The sequence below is a fragment of the Lactuca saligna genome, chromosome 9 (assembly GCF_052625555.1).
Source record: "Lactuca saligna cultivar CGN05327 chromosome 9, ASM5262555v1, whole genome shotgun sequence".
NCBI classification, from domain to species: domain Eukaryota; kingdom Viridiplantae; phylum Streptophyta; class Magnoliopsida; order Asterales; family Asteraceae; genus Lactuca; species Lactuca saligna.
In genome coordinates, this window is record NC_136425.1 from 15,646,301 (window position 1) to 15,670,061 (window position 23,761).

Here is a 23,761-nt window from a genome sequence, read left to right on the forward strand (position 1 = left end):
GATAGATCCATCCAAGCGAATACCCCTACACGTAATGAAATTAGTGGTTATGATTGACGAAAATCGGATCAATGGCAGTGTTTTACAATCGAGCGAACGGCTAACAAACATTGGGAGAACCTACGTCTCAAATCATTGAAATTTTGTTCGATTATGTTTTAGTTTTTACGAGCAACAAAAGAATTTTCCATTCGATTCATATCAACGATCTATCTCGCTTACAATCTTAAAAATGACAAATTTAGAGAATGGACTTCCATGTTTTTCCTAAACTTAAAAGTAAATTTGATGATACCCAATAATACCCAATACCCAACACAATACAATTGAAGTAGTCATTGGATTCAATATCTCATACACACAAAAACACATATATCATGGCCCGAAGGGGTGTGCACCTACCAAACACAGCCACGGTTCACTAGCCATATAATAGGCCACATGTAGCAAGTCAACTAATTGGTCAAATATAAACAAAGTTAAGGCGGTGGTGGTGGTGGCGGCCTTATCTGGTAATAGTATTGGGAAGAGGTTGTTGCCGGAAAACAATGACTATTGAAAGCAGCCGCTGCCATTGAGTGATGATGGCCGCCGGAAGTGGCTGAGAATCCTGATGATGCTGCTGCTGCTGTTGCGATCGGGATGTGATTATGACCCTGCACTTGCCACCCCCAGTTTGGCGGTCCTTGTGAACACCCTCCTATCGTCCTGCTATTTGTCCCGCTTCCCTAAAAAACAGTATTACTGTCAGAACATGACACGACAGAACAAGACCGTATTTGTCAGTCCAGATGTCAATAAGACAAAATTGAAACTTTTTATCCCATCCAAAATGTTTTTTGTATGCTAAAATGACGAAAATGCCCTTCTTATCCGTTAAAAGTAACCCTAAGTCTAGCTTAGGTCAAAAACACACCTTTTACATGATGTATGACATGAAAACGGGACGTGATATGGTCTTTAGATGCCAAAAGCATGTTGTATATTAAATGATTAAAATCAAATGATAAAAGTAAAATTATATAAACTTTTTTTTATTATTCAAAATTTTACCTCGTAATTGGGAACGAAAGTAGGGTATACACCATTCCAAGATGGAGACTGTCCAGAAGTTAAGGGCAATCCTTTAAGAGCTGGCATCCCTACTGCTGCTGTTGAAACAGGGTTCTCCATCTGCTTTAACATTATAACATAAGTGAGTGGAATTTACCCCCCAAAAAAAATAAAAATAAAAATTAAAATTAAAATCGTATTATTAGGATTTGTGGATTGTTATTTGTTGTTACCTGTAATCTTCGAGTGTCATGGGGGTAATTCAAATGGGGTTGTTCGGGATTTTCATTTCTACTTGAACCTTCACCAACAGAAGTGGTTGAAATTCCCAAGCTTAAATTCAGATCATGATCGCTTCCTGTATTACAAATTACAAAAAACTTTTATCAAATTTACAAGAAAGATTGTGATTGTGGTTGATGAAAGTTGTAGTAGAGTAGTATTAATATTATATTAATTACCATGATGAGTTGAAGGAAGAGTGTTGTTGTTGTTGTTTCCTTGGTAAGTACTGGCTTCAAAGTTGGTGACTGCTTCTCTTCCATTACACTCGATTGCTGCCTTGTCATAAGCCCTAATTTCAGAAAAAAAGAAAAAGGGAGAGAATGTTGGAAGATGGATTGAGGTTGAAAGATTGAGAAATTTTTGTAAATAAAAAAAAGAAAAAGTATGAAAGAGGGGATGAATGTGTAATTCATGATTCATTAGGACCTTGCAGCTTCTGCTTCATTGTCGAATAGCCCAAGATATATATACCTGCAATGGAAGCATTGTAATCTCCATGATGAAAATTAGGTCTTCTATTTTTTTTTCTATTACTTGTTACCCAGACAACACACTAATTTCATATCAAGTGTAAACCTGATTCTTCAACGATATGAATCTCTCACACAATGCATGATGATCTAAAAAACTTAATTTGGAAGATTTGTAAATTAGTAGATCCTCACTTTTTGCCTAGAAATTGTCCCATTCGAGCTTCCCATCTGCCACATTTGTGTAATGTTACGCCTCTGTACTTTGAGCTTCCCCTTGAAAAACCAGTGCTCTGTCGTCGTAGTATGTGGACAAATTCTTCTTTTGAGAAGTTCTTCATCTGCTTCAATCGAAACCAAAACACAGTGAATACAAAGAGATTCAGGAAATTAGAATCAGCGAATCAAGATGTATTTCAAACCTGATTCATATCATCCTCGTAATCACTGAGACTAAAATTGATGTCGGCATCAACACCTCGGAATTTTATGGCAGCTCGATCATAGGCTCTGGTTATCAAAATCAAAACCAATACGACATGTTTAGACGCCATTCGCGAAGGTCTGATGCACGAAAAGAAGAAGATAATATAAAGGAGATGGAGTACCTTGCAGCGGCATGAGCAGTGTCGAATCCACCTAAAATCAATGGCCGACACTATCGTTAGTCACAAATTACCAAAAATGGAAGACGAAATGAAATAATAATTTATACCAAAAATGGAAACAGATGAAAAGATCTAGGAATTTGAATTTATATATAGACTTACCTAAATAAACTTGTTTTCCACAATCCCTGTGCATCAAAACACACAAAAGTACAGATATAAATTAAATAACAAGAATGAAAGCGAAGTATAAGAAATCATCAATAAAATCAAATGAAATAAACTAACCAGATATGAGACTCCCATCGACCAGTTCGCCGGTAGAAGGTAACACCTCGGTACTGTGAGCTTCTTGACCTCGGTCCTCTCCTACTCTTCTTCCCCGCCAGATTCGGTTGTACAGTAGGCTTCTGTTGTTGTACTTGTACCAGTCTCATCTCTTGCAATTCATTAGTGTTAGGGCGCAACAGCAGTGAGTTAGACTGCTGTCCCGATTCCTCGCCTCCTCCATGACCATGACTCATTGGAAACAGATGCCGAGTCACGAACTCGGACTGAGTCAAATTCTGGCTCTTCCGATCCTCATCGTAGGTGTTGCCAGACTGAACACCAGCGTCTCCGACTTTCAAGATGTCAAAATTGAAGCAGGACAAGCTCTCGCCGGCGCCGCCTGCGGAGCTTGAGTCGTCGTCTCCTTCTCCAGCATTACTCGAGTTAACACCATCCGCATTCACCACCGATGAATTGGAGGTGCCTGATTCCTCCACGTCTCGAAACGTCGTTGTCTCGTCTTCGTTAACAAAGTTCAGATTAAGATCCAGCATCTCGTTAGCTATTATATATGAAACAAATCTGTATATATATCTACAATTTCAGCGATCGATCAGCTTAACTGATTTTAAGTAATAAAATATTTGTCTATAGAACTTCTGTTGAAATATGTGATGATTTGACAGTTTTCAACTACACATAGCACAGTCGTCGACACAGCTGCAGACGACGGCGATGGAGAGTCCCGGAAACCGATCGGACGGCAGGTTAACGGTGGTAATAAAGAGAAAATATCAGAGAGCGAGAGAGAGATAGAGAGAGAGAATCATGGGTAACAGCGTGATTCCATTGGAGAGAGAGAGGTACAAGGAGGGGAACATGTCAGGCCCATTTTAAGAGTGAACATTTGTTTTCTGAGATCTTGGTTACCGGAAAAGCAGGTTGCTTCTCCATAAAAATCTTTATACCTTCTACATTAATACCTATAACAATGTGTATAGGAAAATGATAAGGCTACCAATAGTTTTCTTTTACCAAATTACAAGAACGGTCCTTTAACTTTAAACAAGATTGCAAGTTTGGTCTAATCATTTCTTACTTTGATATCCAGGTTAAATGATTTTTTTTTTAATCTTGTTTTTCTATTATTTATTTAACTTTTTATCTTGTTTCTTATATCCATTTATTCTTATCCTTATTATTATTAAAGTATTAGAGGATTATTCATGAATTAACAATTTTTATCTTGTGCAAATTCAATTATACAGTTGAATTATTTATAAATTTATATTGTTAAAAATAATTATTTTATTAATTAAGAATAATAACTATTATAATAAGTTGATGTAAAAATTAACTTTGTTGAAACATATAATAAAGTAAACATCTATTAAAATTATTAATTTTAATCGTTTGAATGATCTTTATGATTATTTATGAATAAAATTAAATATAATATATAGTTTAATGTTATTTTTAGTTGATAACGATAATTTAATTTTAAAAATATATTTTCTTAACTGGTCATATTCAACCGTTATAATTATTTAAAATATTAAAAATTGTTTTTGTCAGCGTAACAACATAAATTTTAATATAATATTATATTTAACTATTATTATTATTATTATTATTAGTTGCATTTAAGCTTCATCTTTGGAAACATTTACTGATGATAGAAAAAAGTTATAGGACAAAAAAATTTAGTTAATACAAGATTACAATTTAGAATGAATTTTAAAACTAGAATTTATTATTATTAACTATTTTCAAAATAGTCGTACAAGTTTATTTTAAGTTTAATTGACATTTTGATTTAAATTACCTATTAAATATTATATTTAAATTAACAATTTAAGTATTTTATATGAACTATTCAAAAATCATTACATTAAAATCATATTGTTTCACATATAACAAAACATCCAAACTAATAAGTTAATTATAATATATTAAAAGTTAAATATATAATTTTATAACTAGATGTAAAATATGTTATTTGAATTAATTTTAATGTTTAATGTCATTATATATATATATATATATATATATATATATATATATATATATATATATATATATTCAAATAAAAACATTAAATTATGTGAGAATGTAAAGATAATTCTCAATCACTCATTCTATTTAATTAATATAATAAAAAAATAAACTAAAAGGGGTATTTGTGGTATTTTGACATTGAATTAAATATGAAATTAATTTCAAATCATTATTATAATGGAGATAATTTAAATCATTAATAAAATTATAAATAAATCCAAAAGAATCTTGCAAATGCTCATTGTAGAAAAATCTGGCCAACATCAAACCCTTTTCGACACCCATAACCACAACCACCATCGTTGGCGACGTCGCAGACCAACATTGACTATCACCATCTATCATTCCCGATATCCTCTACATCTGTCTCGAATATGTATCACATGTCATCGTTAAATTTTCCTTTACCAGTCGTCATTAGGGCTTGTTGCAGTAGATTTTTTTTTTGTTAATTGTCGTGACGGCTGCTGCCTTTAAGGTTCTCTTTGATACAATATATTCGAGATGATTTTTTATTAAATTCATGTGTTTTACTCCAACACTGTAGTTTTTGGGAAATGGTTGAATCCGGTGATAGTGATGGGTTTTGGCAATGTGTTTTGTTGCGCTAAACCTAACACTCCATCTCAATTGATTGTTGTTTTAACTTCTAGGTATTAATTCGTCCTCTTTAATTTTGGTTTGAAATGAAATTTGATGGGGCCTTTCTATAGTGTGTGCTTGTTCTTCTCATGCTTTTGATTTTTATTTTCTTTCATTAATTATTTAAATTTCGTTTATTTTGCGATATCAATTGGAGTTTGGGTTCTTTACATGTTTGTTAATTCGCCAAGCATCCACTATATCTATTGGTTTAACTGATATATACATATTGATCTATATTTTCAAGCTTCTAAATTTGCTTTTATTGATATAAATCAAGATGAACGTATTGTTGGTGTGTCTAATTTACCCACACATTGATTGTATCTTGCAATTTGTTTTTGTTTATTCTTTAACGAATTATATTATCATAATAAACTTTTATTTATATTCTTTAAGGAATTTATTATTCAAATGAATGTTAGTTGCATACATCTTATATATGTATTTTGTTTTGAATTTATACATTTTACGAACATCTTATTATTTGTGTTAATATTTCGTTATGAAACTTTGTGATATTATTCAACAACGAATCTGCATTAGAATAAAATTTTATATAATATTCTTTGATGAATTTAGTATCTAAATGAAAGTTTGTAATTTCTATTGAAATAAAACTTTATGTTATTTTTCAATAATAAATCTCCATTGAAATAATAATTTATGTCTTTGATGGTTTATGAAGTTATTTTATTATGAATTTATAAATACAAATTAGTGTTTATGTTATTCTGTTTTGAATTTCTACATATATTTTAGTATTATGTTGTAATTCAACAATGAATTTTTGCATACAACTTAAAGTTTATGTAATTTTTTTATTTTTTATTTTTGTATTTACATGTTAAAAGAATTCAAAGAAAGAAAATAATCAATGCCAAGAAAAAATATAGTCTAGATGAAAAAAAAAACAATATAGTAGAATACATATAATTTATATATATTTTTTGTCTTGAATTTGTATGTATGCATTACTTTTTGTATAAGTTCATCTTTGTATGTATGTTATCATTTTGCTATGACTTTTGTTATACAAATTTCTTTTTATATCATTATTTTATAAATAATTTGTTTATCAATATTTAGCAAGTATATAATATATATACCATAATGAATACTAACTTGGAATTTTAATAATTTGAAGGTTTAAAATTTTGAAATTAAAAAAAAGTTGAAATTTGAAATTTCAAAAACAAATTAGACTTGTTTCCATAATTATCTTAAAATACACTTATCACTTTACCCCTACAAATTATTAATCTAATTATTAACAATATTTTAAAATATTTACCAAAAATTACTTAATTAAAGAAAATAATTGGTTGAGAATTGTTCTCACGTTCTCATTTTATTTATTGTTTGTATTTGAACTATCACACCCCCCCCCCCCCCACACACACACACATATATATATATATATATATATATATATATATATATATATTCACAAAAGTTTAAGAAACAATATAGTTCGCACACATCAGATATTGGTCACCATAAATTTATACTTGGTCAAATTTCATCCTTGTCACTCTTCTTCTATTACTAAGTGATATTTCTCAACGGATTACTTCAAATACATGCGTATACATAGATGGTGGATTTTATTCTCCCAAAACTCTTTCTACCTGTAACATCCTCATTTTTCCAGACCAAAAATATTTATCAAGTCATATCATTTCATAAACCACAATCACATGTCTCAAAACCATATCATAAAAATAGTAATAATGTCATAGTAAAATCCCAAGAATCTCATAATGTGGAAACCCTGTGTGTGGGTGATGCGCTGCTAGCGTGCCAGCTCCTTCCCCTTCGATGAAGAGGTACCTAAAAACAAAACTGAAAACTGTAAGTACGAAGCTTAGTGAGTTCCCCCATCATACGACATACCATACATAACACATACTGCATAACATAACTGGGTACTAACTACCCTTTCGGTCATGTCAACTGGTACTTTGCCTAGCATATCCGGGTGCTGGCCTCCCCTTCGGTCCTGTCGGTCGGTACCTTGCCTGACATATAAGGGTGCTGGCCTACCCATTCGGTCCTGTCGATCAGTAACCTTGCCTAGCATATTAGGTTGCTAGCCTACCCCTTCGGTCTTTTCGACTGGTACTGGGGACTATTTTACCCCTACCCTACCACATAATATCCTAGTGTATAAACATACAAGACATATACAACCTAACTTATCTAGGTGCTGGCATACCCCTTCGGTCCTATCGACTGGTACTAGGGTCTATCATACCCCTTCTATCACTTATCATATAACCATAACATACTAGCACATAATCATTACTGATAACAATATACCAGGTAATTATCACAAAGACAATTACCTATACTATGACTCTTACTAGTGGGTCGACCTTGATGCCTTCGACCCACTTCTATTGGAAGGTAACTCACCTCAATGTCGTGAAGTATCTTAACTGTCCTCGATGCCGGGATCAACTCCTCTCAACTCCTACACATAACAACCTTACTTAATTACCATTTCATACTCTTAACCCTTTCAAGGGTCAACTCAGGTCAAAGTCAAAGTTAAGGTCAACACCCTGGTCAAAGTCAACTTTTAGACAAATTTAACATTTGTTTGACTCAACTCGCTGAGTTGGTCCACCAACTCATTGAGTTCCATAATCCTTAAGGTGCTGGACTTCGATCCTACTCGTCGATTCTTTCAAGAACTCGTCGAGTTCTTCTTCATACATAATTGGGACCTTTTGCTCATGACTCGTCGAGCTCATCTTTGAACTCATCGAGTCCTGCTTCATACAAGTTGAAGTGTTTAGTCCTTAACTCGCCGAGTTCTTCCTTGAACTCATCAAGTTCCTCTTCATATAGTTGTGACATTGCCTTGAACTCACTGAGTTTGTTCTTGAACTCGTTGAGTTCTTTGATCTTCAAGCCCATATTCACATCCATCTTGTTGAGTCCTCTTTTAGACTCAACCACATCAATCAGAAACCGAAAAGGTTGGGGAACCATAACCTAAATCGCCTAGTCACATGAACGACTCGTCGAGTCCCCCAAAGTCCATGTCCATACAGTTGATACCATTCGGTCTTAATGCTTCCAGATTCTAGATCTGACCTCCTAGGATCGATATAACATGTAAAGTTATAAACTTTACGTGTATGCATGGGTTAACTAGCTTATAAGGACCCAAAATGAAGTCTACAGGGTGCATGGGAATCTCATGGCCATAAAGTTGGCTCCTTTATGCCATGGGAACCCTTAAAGGTTCAAGATATGAATATACAACCCCAAAGAAACACACAGTCCCGAAAATGGGTTCACTATGACATAGAAAAGGTAGAAACTAGCCCTAAATAGAGATCTAAGAAATGAATAGTCAAGGTATCAACTTTATACCTCAAATGAGATGGAAATGTACCAAAACCTATGGATCTACTTGCTTTCTCTTGATCAACCAAACCTCCTCTTTAGACACACACAAATGGCACGAAAGCTCAAGAAAACTCAATAATCAGTTAGGGTTTCATGAAGAGAGTTTGAGGGTGATGGAGGCTGGAGTGGAGACCCTATAAGTTGTTTAAATAGTGTGCAAACCCTCAAACATTGGGTTTCATCCAGACAGGTCTACTTGTCGAGTCGGGGCTTCCGACTCGGCAAGTAGATTCTTCTACCCGCGTCCAAGTTTCGCCTCTACTCGACGAGTTGGGGCCTCTAACCCGTCGATTCCCAGAGTAAAAGTGCAAAGTTTCATGGTTAAAATACATACCAGGGACCGGACGTTAGATTACCTCCTACCACGGCTCAATAACTATTTGTTCTCTCTTTCAGGGCCAACTACTCTATTCAATTGTCTTTTTCCCCAAATATCATCTTCATTTAAGTTTTTTAGAATTCTACTTCATCAACCACGTTCCATCATTGAACCCTAGACGACGTCAACAATGGAGCTTGAAGATGAAGAATCCAGTTCAAGAGAAAGTTATTTCTAAGGATTTGGATTCAGGTTAGGTTTCTTAGTAATCGGCCCAAGGTCATGGTAATTGGCTCTCTGCTTGCGTTCTCAGCTTAAAAAAGGTAAAAACTAGCCCTAAATAGAGATCTAAGAAATGAATAGTCAAGGTATCAGCTTTATATGTCACAACTGTAAATTTTGAGCCATGTAATCTATGCATTCAACCTAATGTGAATCAAAAACTTCAATCAAATACAAGATACAAGTACTATAAGTAGTCATCAAACAATTGGAGACCCTAGAAGTTCTTGTTAAGTCCATTTAGGACTAGGACTTCCTTATTGGATCCAAATGGACCAATAAGCTTCCAATTGGACTATCATGGGTTTAGGACCCTAATTGGGCTCTAATTAGACCCACATTCGTTTATTTCAATATTTTGGGCTAGGTAGAACCTAGAATGAAATAAAACACAAGTTTTGATCCATAATTTAACCTAACCTAGCCTATTAAAGCATAAAAATCACAATTTTATTTTATAAGGCTAATAAGCACCCAAAACTAACTCTAATTTTGGGCTTAAGGGGAAAAAGCCCAAATTTTTCTTTTCCCTTTCAAATTCTCGGCCCAAGCCCAAGGAAAAGGGAGAGTTGACCTTGGGTTGCCACCTCACCTTTACATGTTGGACTTCCATGCATATAACTCATGTTTCCAAGCAAACATCATGTCAAAGATCACTTCTTTTCTCTCTTCTCTTCTTGTTCGGCCGAGAGCAACACCACACACACCAAAAATATCTTCATTTCTCTCTAGATTCACTCAAGAACTCTCCTTCCTCCCCTCTCCAAAAATCTCGAAAATTAGGGACTTTCCAAGAGGATTTTGCAAGTAAATCATCATCTAAGGTAAGATTATGCATAGATCTATGGTTTAAATTCTTTTGTTATCAAAATCCTTTCCTAATCTATGCTAAAATCGTGATCTTGCACCCTAGAACCATCTCAAAACTCGAGATCTTCATCAAAGGGAGCCAAGACCAAAAACACTTCATTTTTCCTTCCATTTTCCTTGCAAAAAACCGAACCAACACCCCAAGGTGAGCTTCATACCCCTATTTTCTGTTTTTATGAGTTTTGTGGGGGGGAATACAAGTGAAAGTGTAGATCTATATGTGTTTGTATGCCTTGTATGATTTCCATGCTTATATGTATGCTTTTATGTGTTTTTATGTTGGATCTAGCCTCAAAACTCATCAAAACCGAGATATAACTTGTGCTACATGATTTTTACTTCAAATATATTTCTAAACACAAAGTGCTTCAAGAAAAATGGCTAAGTAGTTTAGTAATAATTTCTTTGGGTTAAAAACACAAATTTTGGGCCTAAAATGTGAAAAATGCAAAAATAAGGGCCCAAATCGTCATTTCACAGATTCTGATGGATGAAGTGTGCCAAAACAGTTTTCATAAGTAAATTTCTGGAAATATACTCATTTAGGGGACTAAAATCATAAATTTTAAGCTTAATGGGCTAAAAATGTAACTTTCGGCCCAATAAGGCCCATTATGCGAATTTTTCTGTTTTGGAGGGCCAAAACTGTAACTTTCTGTAAAACAGTGGACTATAAGTGTTCCAACTCCTTTTCAAAGGTTTAAAATGCTTTTTAAATTTAAAAAGGACCAAAGTTGCAAAAATTTTCCAAATTGGGCCAAAATTGTAAAAATTGCGAAAAGAAGGGGTTAAAACCGTGAAAACTGCATTTTCAAGGACTTAAACTGTTTTTATGAAAAACATGTTGAAAAATATTAATTTCAATAATTTTTGGTGTTAAAATGTCAAGAAAAATAGTTTAAGGACTAAACCGGGAAGTATTTAATATAAAGGGTTAAAAATGTAAATTTTACAAATGATGAGGGGCTGAAAACAGGAATATTTCAAGGCTAGTTCAATATACACAATTTGATCGAATGATGGCACCACGACTATCAACGGAATACAATACATTACAATACCAAAAGTCGTTGTTAAACGAATTGGCTCGGTCTCGAGCCAATAGAAATCTACAACTACTAACACTACGACACTACAATTCATACAAGTAACGTTTGGTTATACATACACATGCGAGTGTGCACAGACGTCTATGCACCATCTTTGGGCCCCACAAGTGTAAAATCTTGTTCGTTGAGCCTAGCTAGCCCAATGACCTGATCTTAAGGCCCGAAGACATTTTTTTTACGGAGTGTTGGGTTTTACCGATCCGACACAACGTAAATGGACTTTCAATGGCTTGTATACCACCGGTCCCCAAGGGTCCTTTGGTCTTGCTAGTAAGGTCTACATTTCATGCGAGGCGGGTCTGGGACCCCTCGTACATTTTATCCCCAACCGGCTAATGGAGTTACCGGGGTCTTCGTGACCTCTTTCTCTTCGGATGTGGGACTTCACCTAGTCAGGGCGATTGGATAACGCGATTAGTACTGACGACGCCTTCGGAGTCGTTAGTATAACTATAAACTGGGCGTTTGTGTAACGCGTGTTTGTAGTAAATAATCCTGCTCGAAAACCTTCCAACGTCGCCTGGGACTGACACTATACGCTATGCAATGGTTTCAATGTAACATCACGTAATTCAAGGAACTAGGAGAACATCGGGTTTTCCTAGGGTTTTCAATACTTACAAATTTGAAATGCATACATTCTAAACGAACATTTTTTTTTTTACAAGTATAGAAACAAACAAGCATACCTATGGATCTTCACAAACGTTTTCGGAAACTTATCTTTTCAGAAAATATCGGATTTTCTGGTGGTTCTACAAACAATACAAACATTCGATTTCAAACACTACTTATGAACTCACCAACATTTCATATGTTGACGTTTTTCAAAATACTTGTATTCTCAGGGAACCAGTGAATCAAGGGAAATCATATTCAGTGACGGTTGCAGTTTATTTTTGTATGGATTGAACAAATTAATTTTTGGAAATGTAATGTTTAAACAATGTATGATATGTAAACGCTACTGGTTGTACTATGTTGATGAATGGTAACGAATGTTGTTATGTTTCATATATATTCAATGTTATGGTATACAATTGAGTCACGGCAAGCCCCCGGACGTTTCCGCCGTCTGGTTCGGGGGTGTGACAGGTTGGTATCAGAGCTTTGTTTATAGTGAACTAGCATGTCGAGCCATACATTGATATGCAACTATAAACCAAAAAGAGGGACTAACATAACTCTGAACAACACAAGTAAATAAAACACACTTGCTTGCATTAGGGATAAGAACCTAACGTCGAATCAAACACAATAATACTGGTATCTCGGTTAATTCGAGACTGTTCTTAGGGATACCAAGGAGTGAATGTAGCCTGATCAACTACATTCTCTCCAAGGTAAAACTAACACACGTCTTGAAGAGATCGGGATAGCCAGAGAACCAAAAACTATACCCTTATCACCCAAAAAGAGAATGTTTGCTTAGTCTGTACAATAGTCATAGCATCCTAGGATAATGTTAGCATATGTACGTACTCGCGCAGACAGCATGGCTGGTTTTCATCACCCGGGAGACCCCTACTTCCCTAATCAGGGAAACAACGGGTGGCTTGAGGAGGAGCCTGAGGAAGACCCCGAAGAGGAACCTGACGGGGAACCGGAGGCCGAAGTTGAGGGCGAACCTGTAGAATCAGAGGAAGATGAAGAAAACCTCGAGGAGGATGCCGATGATAGCGACAGGGGTGATTCGGATGCGGAGTCCGAAGTCATCAACCCCCCTTACCCGATCCGGGTGCCTGCATATCGAGTGGGCCCCACTGGCCCTACACCTCCCTGGGGTATTGACCTTTGGAGATGGAGCAGACAGCAGGGACAGCGACCCCTGTACGGCATGTCACGCGAGTTCTTTGACCTGAGAGACGGAGGGCCGGCTGATCGAGCCCTTCCAGTCATGGTGAAACGGTTACGGAATACGGGCGATCTTGCCCAGGACACTGCGGATCAGGTACACCAATTGAGGACTAGGGTCGAGCGTGCGGAGCAGGAGACGCGTGACGTCCTTCGAGAGTTTCACATGAGACAGGTTCGGTGGGAGTCTCGACTCCGGGACGCGGAACGCTTGGTTGCTCGTCTTCAGGGAGCATCCACATCCTCAGCACCACCTCCTGACACAGCTCATCGCGGTTAGGGGTAGACTTATCATAGTAGATCATTAGGAACTATGTTACGTACTCCGGCTCTATGTTTAAGTGACTACACTACTCATGGAGCCGTTATGCTGTCGGATTAGCGTTACTTATGTATGCTCCTACGAGCAAATTTTCTTGTACTAAATGCGGATAATATTAATAAACTTCTGTGTGTTTTGCTATGATATTCTCAGTTGTTATGTGTTGAGACGTTATGATTGTATGCTTGATAATAGTAACGTTTAGGTTCGTACCATACACCTAGTTAGTAGAGTCGCCACCTCACGGAAACCACGTACACTCAACATCTTTCCGTTTCGTGACAGAAAGATGCCTCGCCCAGCTACTCGCGGAAATCCCGAACCAACCCCGCCGGAAGTTGACTCCACTGCTTTCCAGGCAGCCGTGTCGGCTGCAGTCACAGCAGCGATGGCACAACTTCACCGAGGAACCAACGGAGGAGGTAACGGGCAAGGATCTGGAAGTTCGAACAACGGGGCGAACCAAGGACTCACTAAAACGTGCACCTACAAGGATTTTGCGAACGCTAAACCCCGAACTTTCAACGGTACCGGAGGAGTGATCGCCCTAAAGCGATGGATCGAGAAGGTAGAGTCGGTATTCGAGATATGCGAGTGCCCCGAGCAGATGAAAGTGAAGTTCGCGGCCTGCACTTTGGTGGACCAAGCACTCACTTGGTGGAATGGTCATGTGGAAGCCATGACACTCCCGGTCGCCAACTCTATTCCCTGGGCAGAGATGAAAGAGATGTTGACGGTTGAGTACTGCCCCCGAGGCGAAATACAGAAGATGGAGCAGGAACTATGGAATCTCACGGTGCAGAATGGGAACATTGATGCTTACATATCGAGATTCAGCGAACTATCTCTGTTGTGCCCGGGTATGATCACATCAGAGGGAAAGAAGATTGAACGATTCATTTGGGGACTGACATCCCCCATTCAAGGGAACGTGATAGCTGCGAACCCTGAAACTTTTGACAGTGCGAAGAGATTGGCAAAGAGGCTATACGATCATAACCACAAAAAGGGCGAGAAACCGGTAGAGACTGAGAAGAAGAAGGAGAGTGATGGTAAGAAAGGATGGAACAACAAGAGGAAGGGGCGTCAGGGTCCCGAGACCTCTAAAAAGCAGCAAACGGTGGCAGTTCACGTTGTCACTGCGCCGGTACCAGTTACATCACATGCTCCAACCTCAGCTGCTTCAAATACCTCAAAACCCTATTCTGGTACTCATCCCAAATGCAACAAGTGCGGTTTCCATCACCAAGGAGAATGTAGGGAGTTCCATTGCACCAGTTGCAACCGAAGGGGACACACTGCAAAGTTCTGCAGGACTTATCCTTCTCAGAACCAGAATCAGGGAAACAATCAGAACAACAACAACCCCCGCAATACCAACAACACCAATGCCGGCGGCAACAACGCAAGGCCTAGCCACACCTGTTTCGGGTGTGGAAGGACGGGACATTTCCGTCGAGATTGCCCTAACAACAACAACTCAGGAAACAGAGGAGCAGGAAGAATGCTGACTATGGGTCAGAGTGATGCAGTTCAGGACCCCGCAGTTGTGACCGGTACGTTCCTCCTAAACCACACTTATGCATGCATCTTATTTGATACCGGAGCGGAGCGAAGTTTCGTAAGCGAGAAGTTTAAACACTTATTAAAACAACAACCCCAAAAGCTGAATGAAACCTATACGGTGGAAATGGCCAATGGGAAGACCGAATCCACTAGAGAAATCTACACTGGATGTACCCTAACCCTTAACCAACACGTCTTACGAATAGATCTGATGCCAGTGTCAATTAGGAGTTTCGATGTGATTATCGGCATGGATTGGTTAAGCCCCCACCATGCTGAGGTTTTGTGCCACGAGAAGGCCGTTCGCCTTCGTCTCCCGAATCACGAAACCCTAGTAATTTACGGAGACAAGCCTAGCACGAATCTTCGTCTTATCTCGTGCATCAAAGCACAAAAACATCTGCGAAAGATCAACTTAGCGTTCTTGGCCCACATAGTGGACAAGACCAAAGAAGAAATTAACATCCAAGACATTCCGGTAGCGTGTGAATTCCCGGACGTGTTTCCTGAAGATCTCCCAGGAGTACCCCCAGAGAGACAGGTTGAGTTCCGAATCGACCTCGTCCCAGGAGCAACTCCTCTCGCTAAATCACCATATCGATTGGCACCTGCTGAAATGCAGGAATTGTCCAGCCAACTCAGTGAGCTTCTGGACAAGGGATTTATCCGACCTAGCTACTCGCCATGGGGAGCTCCGGTGCACTTTGTCAAGAAGAAGGACGGATCTTTCAGAATGTGCATCGATTACAGAGAGTTGAATAAACTCACTGTTAAAAACCGCTACCCACTCCCACGAATCGATGATCTATTCGACCAGCTCCAAGGAGCTAGCTATTTTTCTAAAATAGACCTACGGTCCGGATACCATCAACTCAAGGTCCGAGAAGAAGATATTCCTAAAACCGCTTTCCGAACCCGCTATGGACATTATGAATTCGTCGTAATGCCCTTCGGTCTAACAAATGCACCCGCCGCATTTATGGACCTAATGAACCGAATCTGTCGACCGTTCTTGGACAACTTCATCATTGTGTTTATCGATGACATCCTCGTCTATTCTCGAAGCAAAGAGGAGCATGGCCAACATCTCCGACAAGTCCTAGAGACGCTGCGATCGGAAAGGCTTTACGCCAAACTCTCTAAGTGTGAGTTTTGGCTACGGAGCGTGAATTTTCTCGGTCACGTAGTTAGCCAAGATGGAATTCATGTGGATCCCTCTAAGGTCAAAGCTGTGGAAGGATGGGCAACTCCGACTACGCCCACAGAAATTCGTCAGTTCTTAGGCCTAGCAGGCTACTATAGGAGATTCATCCAAAACTTCTCTAAAATCGCCAAGCCACTTACCTTGCTTACGCAAAAGAGTGCGCCATTCAAGTGGACAGACCGACAAGAGATTGCGTTTCGAGCCTTGAAGCAAGCTCTTTGTAGCGCTCCTGTACTATCTCTACCCGAAGGAACGGAAGATTTTGTAGTTTACTGTGACGCGTCAAATCAAGGTTTAGGTTGCGTTCTCATGCAACGTGGAAGAGTGATAGCATATGCGTCCCGTCAACTAAAGACGCACGAAGTAAATTACACAACCCATGACCTAGAACTGGGAGCCGTGGTCTTCGCCCTAAAAATTTGGAGGCACTACCTGTACGGTACAAAGTGCACCATCTTCACAGACCACAAGAGCCTCCAGCACATCTTGAATCAGAAGGAGCTGAACATGAGACAACGAAGATGGGTGGAGTTGTTAAACGACTACGAATGCGAGATCAAGTACCATCCAGGCAAGGCCAACGTGGTAGCTGACGCATTAAGTCGGAAGGAGTACACAAATCGCCGTACGAAAACGCATTCGATAACCATTCAGTCTCATCTGACCGCTCAAATTGCATCAGTCCAGGCAGAGGCTATGAAAACGGAAAATAGAACTAGCGAGGCATTACGCGGAATGGAGAAGAACCTGGAAGTCAAAGAGAATGGGGTATACTACTTCATGAACCGTATTTGGGTTCCAAAGATCGGAGGATTCAGGGAGATCGTTATGAAGGAAGCCCACAAGACACGATACTCCATTCATCCTGGTTCGGACAAGATGTATTTGGACATTAAGCAGCACTATTGGTGGCCTAACATGAAGGCGGAAATCGCAACTTATGTTAGTAAGTGCCTTACGTGTGCCAAAGTAAAAGTGGAATACCAGAAACCTTCCGGATTGTTACAGCAACCGGCAATCCCTGAGTGGAAATGGGAGGGGATTTCTATGGACTTCGTGACCAAGCTGCCCAAGACGCCGGACGGTTTGGACACCATATGGGTAATAATCGACCGACTGACGAAATCTGCCCATTTCCTGCCCATCAAAGAGTCCTACAAGATGGAGAGGCTGACGCGTTTGTACCTACGAGAAATTGTAAGACTTCATGGAGTGCCGAAATCTATCATCTCGGATAGGGACAGTAGGTTCACGTCACGCTTTTGGCAGTCACTCCACAAGGCCATGGGAACTCATCTTGATATGAGCACCGCGTATCACCCACAAACGGACGGTCAAAGCGAACGAACCATTCAGACGCTTGAGGACATGCTTCGTGCATGTGTGATAGACTTCGGAAAGTCTTGGGATACCCACCTACCGTTGATCGAGTTTTCATATAACAATAGTTATCATTCGAGCATTAAGGTGGCCCCTTTCGAAGCACTGTACGGGCGTAAATGTAGATCACCGTTATGTTGGGCTGAAGTAGGTGACACCCAGCTAGCAAGAGCACATACGTCGAACAGAGCATTAACGGGACCGGAAATCATTCGCGAGACCACAGAAAAGATTGTCCAGATCAAAGCTCGATTACAGGCATCGCGTGACCGGCAAAAGAGCTACGCTGATAAACGGCGAAAGCCCTTAGAGTTCCAGGTCGGTGATCGAGTAATGTTGAAGGTCTCACCCTGGAAAGGGGTTATACGTTTCGGAAAACGGGGAAAGCTGAACCCGCGATACGTTGGACCTTTCGAAATCGTCGCCCGAATAGGTCCAGTAGCATACAGACTACAACTACCCGCAGAGCTAAACGGTGTACACCCCGTGTTTCATGTTTCTAATCTGAAAAAGTGCCTGTCAGATGAAACCCTCGTCATTCCTCTTGACGAAATCGAAATCAATGAGAATCTCCTATTCGTCGAAGAACCAATCGAGATTATGGACAGGGAGGTGAAGCGTACTAAGCAGAGTCGCATCCCGATCGTGAAGGTACGGTGGAACGCAAAGCGTGGGCCAGAATTCACGTGGGAACGCGAAGATCAAATGAAGCAAAAGTACCCTCACCTATTCTAGTTTTCTCAAATCTAGCTTTCAAACAGAATTTCGGGACGAAATTCCCTCTAACGGGGGGATGATGTCACAACTGTAAATTTTGAGCCATGTAATCTATGCATTCAACCTAATGTGAATCAAAAACTTCAATCAAATACAAGATACAAGTACTATAAGTAGTCATCAAACAATTGGAGACCCTAGAAGTTCTTGTTAAGTCCATTTAGGACTAGGACTTCCTTATTGGATCCAAATGGACCAATAAGCTTCCAATTGGACTATCATGGGTTTAGGACCCTAATTGGGCTCTAATTAGACCCACATTCGTTTATTTCAATATTTTGGGCTAGGTAGAACCTAGAATGAAATAAAACACAAGTTTTGATCCATAATTTAACCTAACCTAGCCTATTAAAGCATAAAAATCACAATTTTATTTTATAAGGCTAATAAGCACCCAAAACTAACTCTAATTTTGGGCTTAAGGGGAAAAAGCCCAAATTTTTCTTTTCCCTTTCAAATTCTCGGCCCAAGCCCAAGGAAAAGGGAGAGTTGACCTTGGGTTGCCACCTCACCTTTACATGTTGGACTTCCATGCATATAACTCATGTTTCCAAGCAAACATCATGTCAAAGATCACTTCTTTTCTCTCTTCTCTTCTTGTTCGGCCGAGAGCAACACCACACACACCAAAAATATCTTCATTTCTCTCTAGATTCACTCAAGAACTCTCCTTCCTCCCCTCTCCAAAAATCTCGAAAATTAGGGACTTTCCAAGAGGATTTTGCAAGTAAATCATCATCTAAGGTAAGATTATGCATAGATCTATGGTTTAAATTCTTTTGTTATCAAAATCCTTTCCTAATCTATGCTAAAATCGTGATCTTGCACCCTAGAACCATCTCAAAACTCGAGATCTTCATCAAAGGGAGCCAAGACCAAAAACACTTCATTTTTCCTTCCATTTTCCTTGCAAAAACCGAACCAACACCCCAAGGTGAGCTTCATACCCCTATTTTCTGTTTTTATGAGTTTTGTGGGGGGGAATACAAGTGAAAGTGTAGATCTATATGTGTTTGTATGCCTTGTATGATTTCCATGCTTATATGTATGCTTTTATGTGTTTTTATGTTGGATCTAGCCTCAAAACTCATCAAAACCGAGATATAACTTGTGCTACATGATTTTTACTTCAAATATATTTCTAAACACAAAGTGCTTCAAGAAAAATGGCTAAGTAGTTTAGTAATAATTTCTTTGGGTTAAAAACACAAATTTTGGGCCTAAAATGTGAAAAATGCAAAAATAAGGGCCCAAATCGTCATTTCACAGATTCTGATGGATGAAGTGTGCCAAAACAGTTTTCATAAGTAAATTTCTGGAAAAATACTCATTTAGGGGACTAAAATCATAAATTTTAAGCTTAATGGGCTAAAAATGTAACTTTCGGCCCAATAAGGCCCATTATGCGAATTTTTCTGTTTTGGAGGGCCAAAACTGTAACTTTCTGTAAAACAGTGGACTATAAGTGTTCCAACTCCTTTTCAAAGGTTTAAAATGCTTTTTAAATTTAAAAAGGACCAAAGTTGCAAAAATTTTCCAAATTGGGCCAAAATTGTAAAAATTGCGAAAAGAAGGGGTTAAAACCGTGAAAACTGCATTTTCAAGGACTTAAACTGTTTTTATGAAAAACATGTTGAAAAATATTAATTTCAATAATTTTTGGTGTTAAAATGTCAAGAAAAATAGTTTAAGGACTAAACCGGGAAGTATTTAATATAAAGGGTTAAAAATGTAAATTTTACAAATGATGAGGGGCTGAAAACAGGAATATTTCAAGGCTAGTTCAATATACACAATTTGATCGAATGATGGCACCACGACTATCAACGGAATACAATACATTACAATACCAAAAGTCGTTGTTAAACGAATTGGCTCGGTCTCGAGCCAATAGAAATCTACAACTACTAACACTACGACACTACAATTCATACAAGTAACGTTTGGTTATACATACACATGCGAGTGTGCACAGACGTCTATGCACCATCTTTGGGCCCCACAAGTGTAAAATCTTGTTCGTTGAGCCTAGCTAGCCTAATGACCTGATCTTAAGGCCCGAAGACATTTTTTTTACGGAGTGTTGGGTTTTACCGATCCGACACAACGTAAATGGAATTTCAATGGCTTGTATACCACCGGTCCCCAAGGGTCCTTTGGTCTTGCTAGTAAGGTCTACATTTCATGCGAGGCGGGTCTGGGACCCCTCGTACATTTTATCCCCAACCGGCTAATGGAGTTACCGGGGTCTTCGTGACCTCTTTCTCTTCGGATGTGGGACTTCACCTAGTCAGGGCGATTGGATAACGCGATTAGTACTGACGACGCCTTCGGAGTCGTTAGTATAACTATAAACTGGGCGTTTGTGTAACGCGGGTTTGTAGTAAATAATCCTGCTCGAAAACCTTCCAACGTCGCCTGGGACTGACACTATACGCTATGCAATGGTTTCAATGTAACATCACGTAATTCAAGGAACTAGGAGAACATCGGGTTTTCCTAGGGTTTTCAATACTTACAAATTTGAAATGCATACATTCTAAACGAACATTTTTTTTTTACAAGTATAGAAACAAACAAGCATACCTATGGATCTTCACAAACGTTTTCGGAAACTTATCTTTTCAGAAAATATCGGATTTTCTGGTGGTTCTACAAACAATACAAACATTCGATTTCAAACACTACTTATGAACTCACCAACATTTCATATGTTGACGTTTTTCAAAATACTTGTATTCTCAGGGAACCAGTGAATCAAGGGAAATCATATTCAGTGACGGTTGCAGTTTATTTTTGTATGGATTGAACAAATTAATTTTTGGAAATGTAATGTTTAAACAATGTATGATATGTAAACGCTACTGGTTGTACTATGTTGATGAATGGTAACGAATGTTGTTATGTTTCATATATATTCAATGTTATGGTATACAATTGAGTCACGGCAAGCCCCCGGACGTTTCCGCCGTCTGGTTCGGGGGTGTGACATTATACCTCAAATGAGCTGGAAATGTGCCAAAACCTCTAGATCTACTTGCTTTCTCTTGATCTCCCAAGCCTCCTCTTTCTTCTCAAGCTTCAAAGTAACACACAAATGGTACATAAGCTTAAGAACACTCAATAATCAGTTAGGGTTTCGTGAAGAGAGTCTGAGGGTGATGGAGGTTGGAGTGGAGAACCTACAACTTGTTTAAATAGGAAACAAGCACTCAAACTTAGGGTTTCATCCAGAGTGGTCTACTTGTTGAGTCGGGGCTTCTGACTCGGCGAGTAGATTCTTCCACCCGCATCCAAGTTTCACCTCCACTCGACGAGTTGGGGCCTCCAACTCGTCGATTCCAAGAGTAAAAGTGCAAAGTTTCATATCTAAAATATGTACCAGGGACCGAGCGTTAGACTACCTCCTACCACGACTTAATAACTATTTGTTCTCTCTTTCACAGCGACCTCCTCTATTCGATTGTCTTTTTTCCCCAAATATCATTGTCATTTAAGTTTTTTAGAATTCCACTTAATCAACCACGTTCCATCATTGAATCCTAGACGACATCAACAATGGAGCTTGAAGATGAAGAATCCAGTTCAAGAGAAAGTTATTTCTAAGGATTCAGATTCATGTTGGTTTTCTTAGTAATCGACTCAGAGTAATGGTAATTGGCTCTCGGCTTGCATTCTCAGCTTAGAAAAGGTAGAAACTAACCCTAAATAGAGATCTAAGAAATAAATAGTCAAGGTATCAACTTTATACCTCAAATGAGATGAAAATGTGCCAAAACCTATGGATCTACTTGCTTTCTCTTGATCACCCAAGCCTCCTCTTTCTTCTCAAGCTTCAAAGACACACATAAATGGCACAAAAGCTCAAGAACACTCAATAATCAGTTAGGGTTTCATGAAGAGAGAGGTTGGAGTGGAGACCTTATAAGTTATTTAAATATGGTGCAAACCCTCAAACATAGAGTTTCATTCAGACAGGTCTACTCGTCGAGTCGGGGATTCCAACTCGGTGAGTAGATTCTTCCACCCGCATCCAAGTTTCACCTCCACTCGACGAGTTGGGGCCTCCAACTCGTCGATTCCAAGAGTAAAAGTGCAAAGTTTCATATTTAAAATACATACCAGGGACGGGCGTTTGACTACTTCCTACCATGGCTCAATAACTAGTTGTTCTCTCTTTCGCATCCAACTACTCTATGCGATTGTCTTTTCCCCAAATATCATCGTCATTTAAGTTTTTTAGAATTCCTCTTCATCAACCACGTTCGATCATTGAACCCTAGACGATGTTAACAGTGGAGCTTGAAGATGAAGAATCCAGTTTAAGAGAAAGTTATTTTTAAGGATTCGGATTCAGGTTGGTTTTCTTAGTAATCGGCCCAAGGTAATGGTAATTGGCTCTCGGCTTTCGTTCACATCTTAGAAAATGTAGAAACTAGCCTTAAATATAGATCTAAGAAATGAATAGTCAAGGTATCAGCTTTATACATCAAATGAGCTGGATATGTGACAAAACCTCTGGATCTACTTGCTTTCTCTTGATCACCCAAGCCTCCTCTTTTTTCTCAAGCTTCAAAGACACACACAAATGGCACAAAAGCTCTAGAGCACTCAATAATCAGTTAGGGTTTCGTGAAGAGAGCTTGAGGGTGATGCAAGCTGGAGTGGAGACCCAATAAATAGTTTAAATTAGGTGCAAACCCTCAAACTTAGCATTTCATCTAAACAGGTCTACTCATCGAGTCGGGGCTTTCGACTCGGCGAATAGATTCTTCCAACGTGTCTAAGTTTCGCCTCTACTCAATGAGTTGGGGCCTCCAACTCGTCGATTCCCAGAGTGAAAGTGAAAAGTTTCATATATAAAATACGTACCAGGGACCAGGCGTTAGACTACCTCTTACCACAACTCAATAACTATTTGTTCTCTCTTTCGCAACCACCTCCTCTATTCGATTGTCTTTTTCCCTAAATATCATCGTCATTTAAGTTTTTTAGAATTCCACTTCAACAACCACGTTCCATCATTGAACCCTAGACGACGTCAACACTGGATCTTGAGGATGAAGAATCTAGTTCAAGAGAAAGTTATTTCTAAGGATTTGGATTCAGGTAAGGTTTCTTAGTAATCGGCCGAGGGTCATGGTAATTGGCTCTCTGCTTGCGTTCTCAGCTTAGCAAAAGGTAGAAACTAGCCTTATATAGAGATTTAATAAATGATTTGTCAAGGTAACAACATAACACCTCAAATGAGTTGGAAATGTGCCAAAAC

The 23,761-nt window shown here is 38.8% G+C and overlaps 1 protein-coding gene across 6 annotated transcripts; it reads right to left on the reverse strand.

The window, feature by feature from the left end:
• Positions 1 to 321: 321 nt before the first annotated feature.
• On the reverse strand, positions 322 to 3,626 carry LOC145014910 (ethylene-responsive transcription factor RAP2-7-like). Of its 6 annotated transcripts, none has more exons than XM_078973347.1 (10): positions 2,705 to 3,626; positions 2,579 to 2,604; positions 2,417 to 2,447; positions 2,231 to 2,318; positions 2,004 to 2,152; positions 1,765 to 1,809; positions 1,515 to 1,627; positions 1,287 to 1,411; positions 1,054 to 1,176; positions 322 to 728 (listed from the first exon to the last, which is right to left on the reverse strand). In XM_078973347.1, exons 1-10 carry the CDS (start codon positions 3,238 to 3,240, stop codon positions 480 to 482), a joined length of 1,485 nt encoding a protein of 494 aa, XP_078829473.1. In that variant the 5' UTR covers positions 3,241 to 3,626; the 3' UTR covers positions 322 to 479. The 6 variants fall into 6 exon arrangements, with proteins under 6 accessions (XP_078829473.1, XP_078829475.1, XP_078829474.1 ...); XM_078973349.1 differs by having other exon boundaries at positions 2,004 to 2,149; positions 2,705 to 3,624; XM_078973348.1 differs by having other exon boundaries at positions 1,054 to 1,173; positions 2,705 to 3,624.
• Between the last annotated feature and the right edge of the window lie 20,135 nt (positions 3,627 to 23,761).

What these genes read in the sequence shown, in the direction of transcription:
- LOC145014910 (XM_078973347.1), bottom strand. Translation starts at nt 3,240, where the DNA reads ATGCTGGATCTTAATCTGAACTTTGTTAACGAAGACGAGACAACGACG. An exon ending in TGGAAAACAAGTTTATTTAG is followed by an intron (nt 2,448 to 2,578) that starts GTAAGTCTATAT and finishes CATTGATTTTAG; the next exon opens with GTGGATTCGACACTGCTCAT. An exon ending in ACTGCTCATGCCGCTGCAAG is followed by an intron (nt 2,319 to 2,416) that starts GTACTCCATCTC and finishes TTTGATAACCAG; the next exon opens with AGCCTATGATCGAGCTGCCA.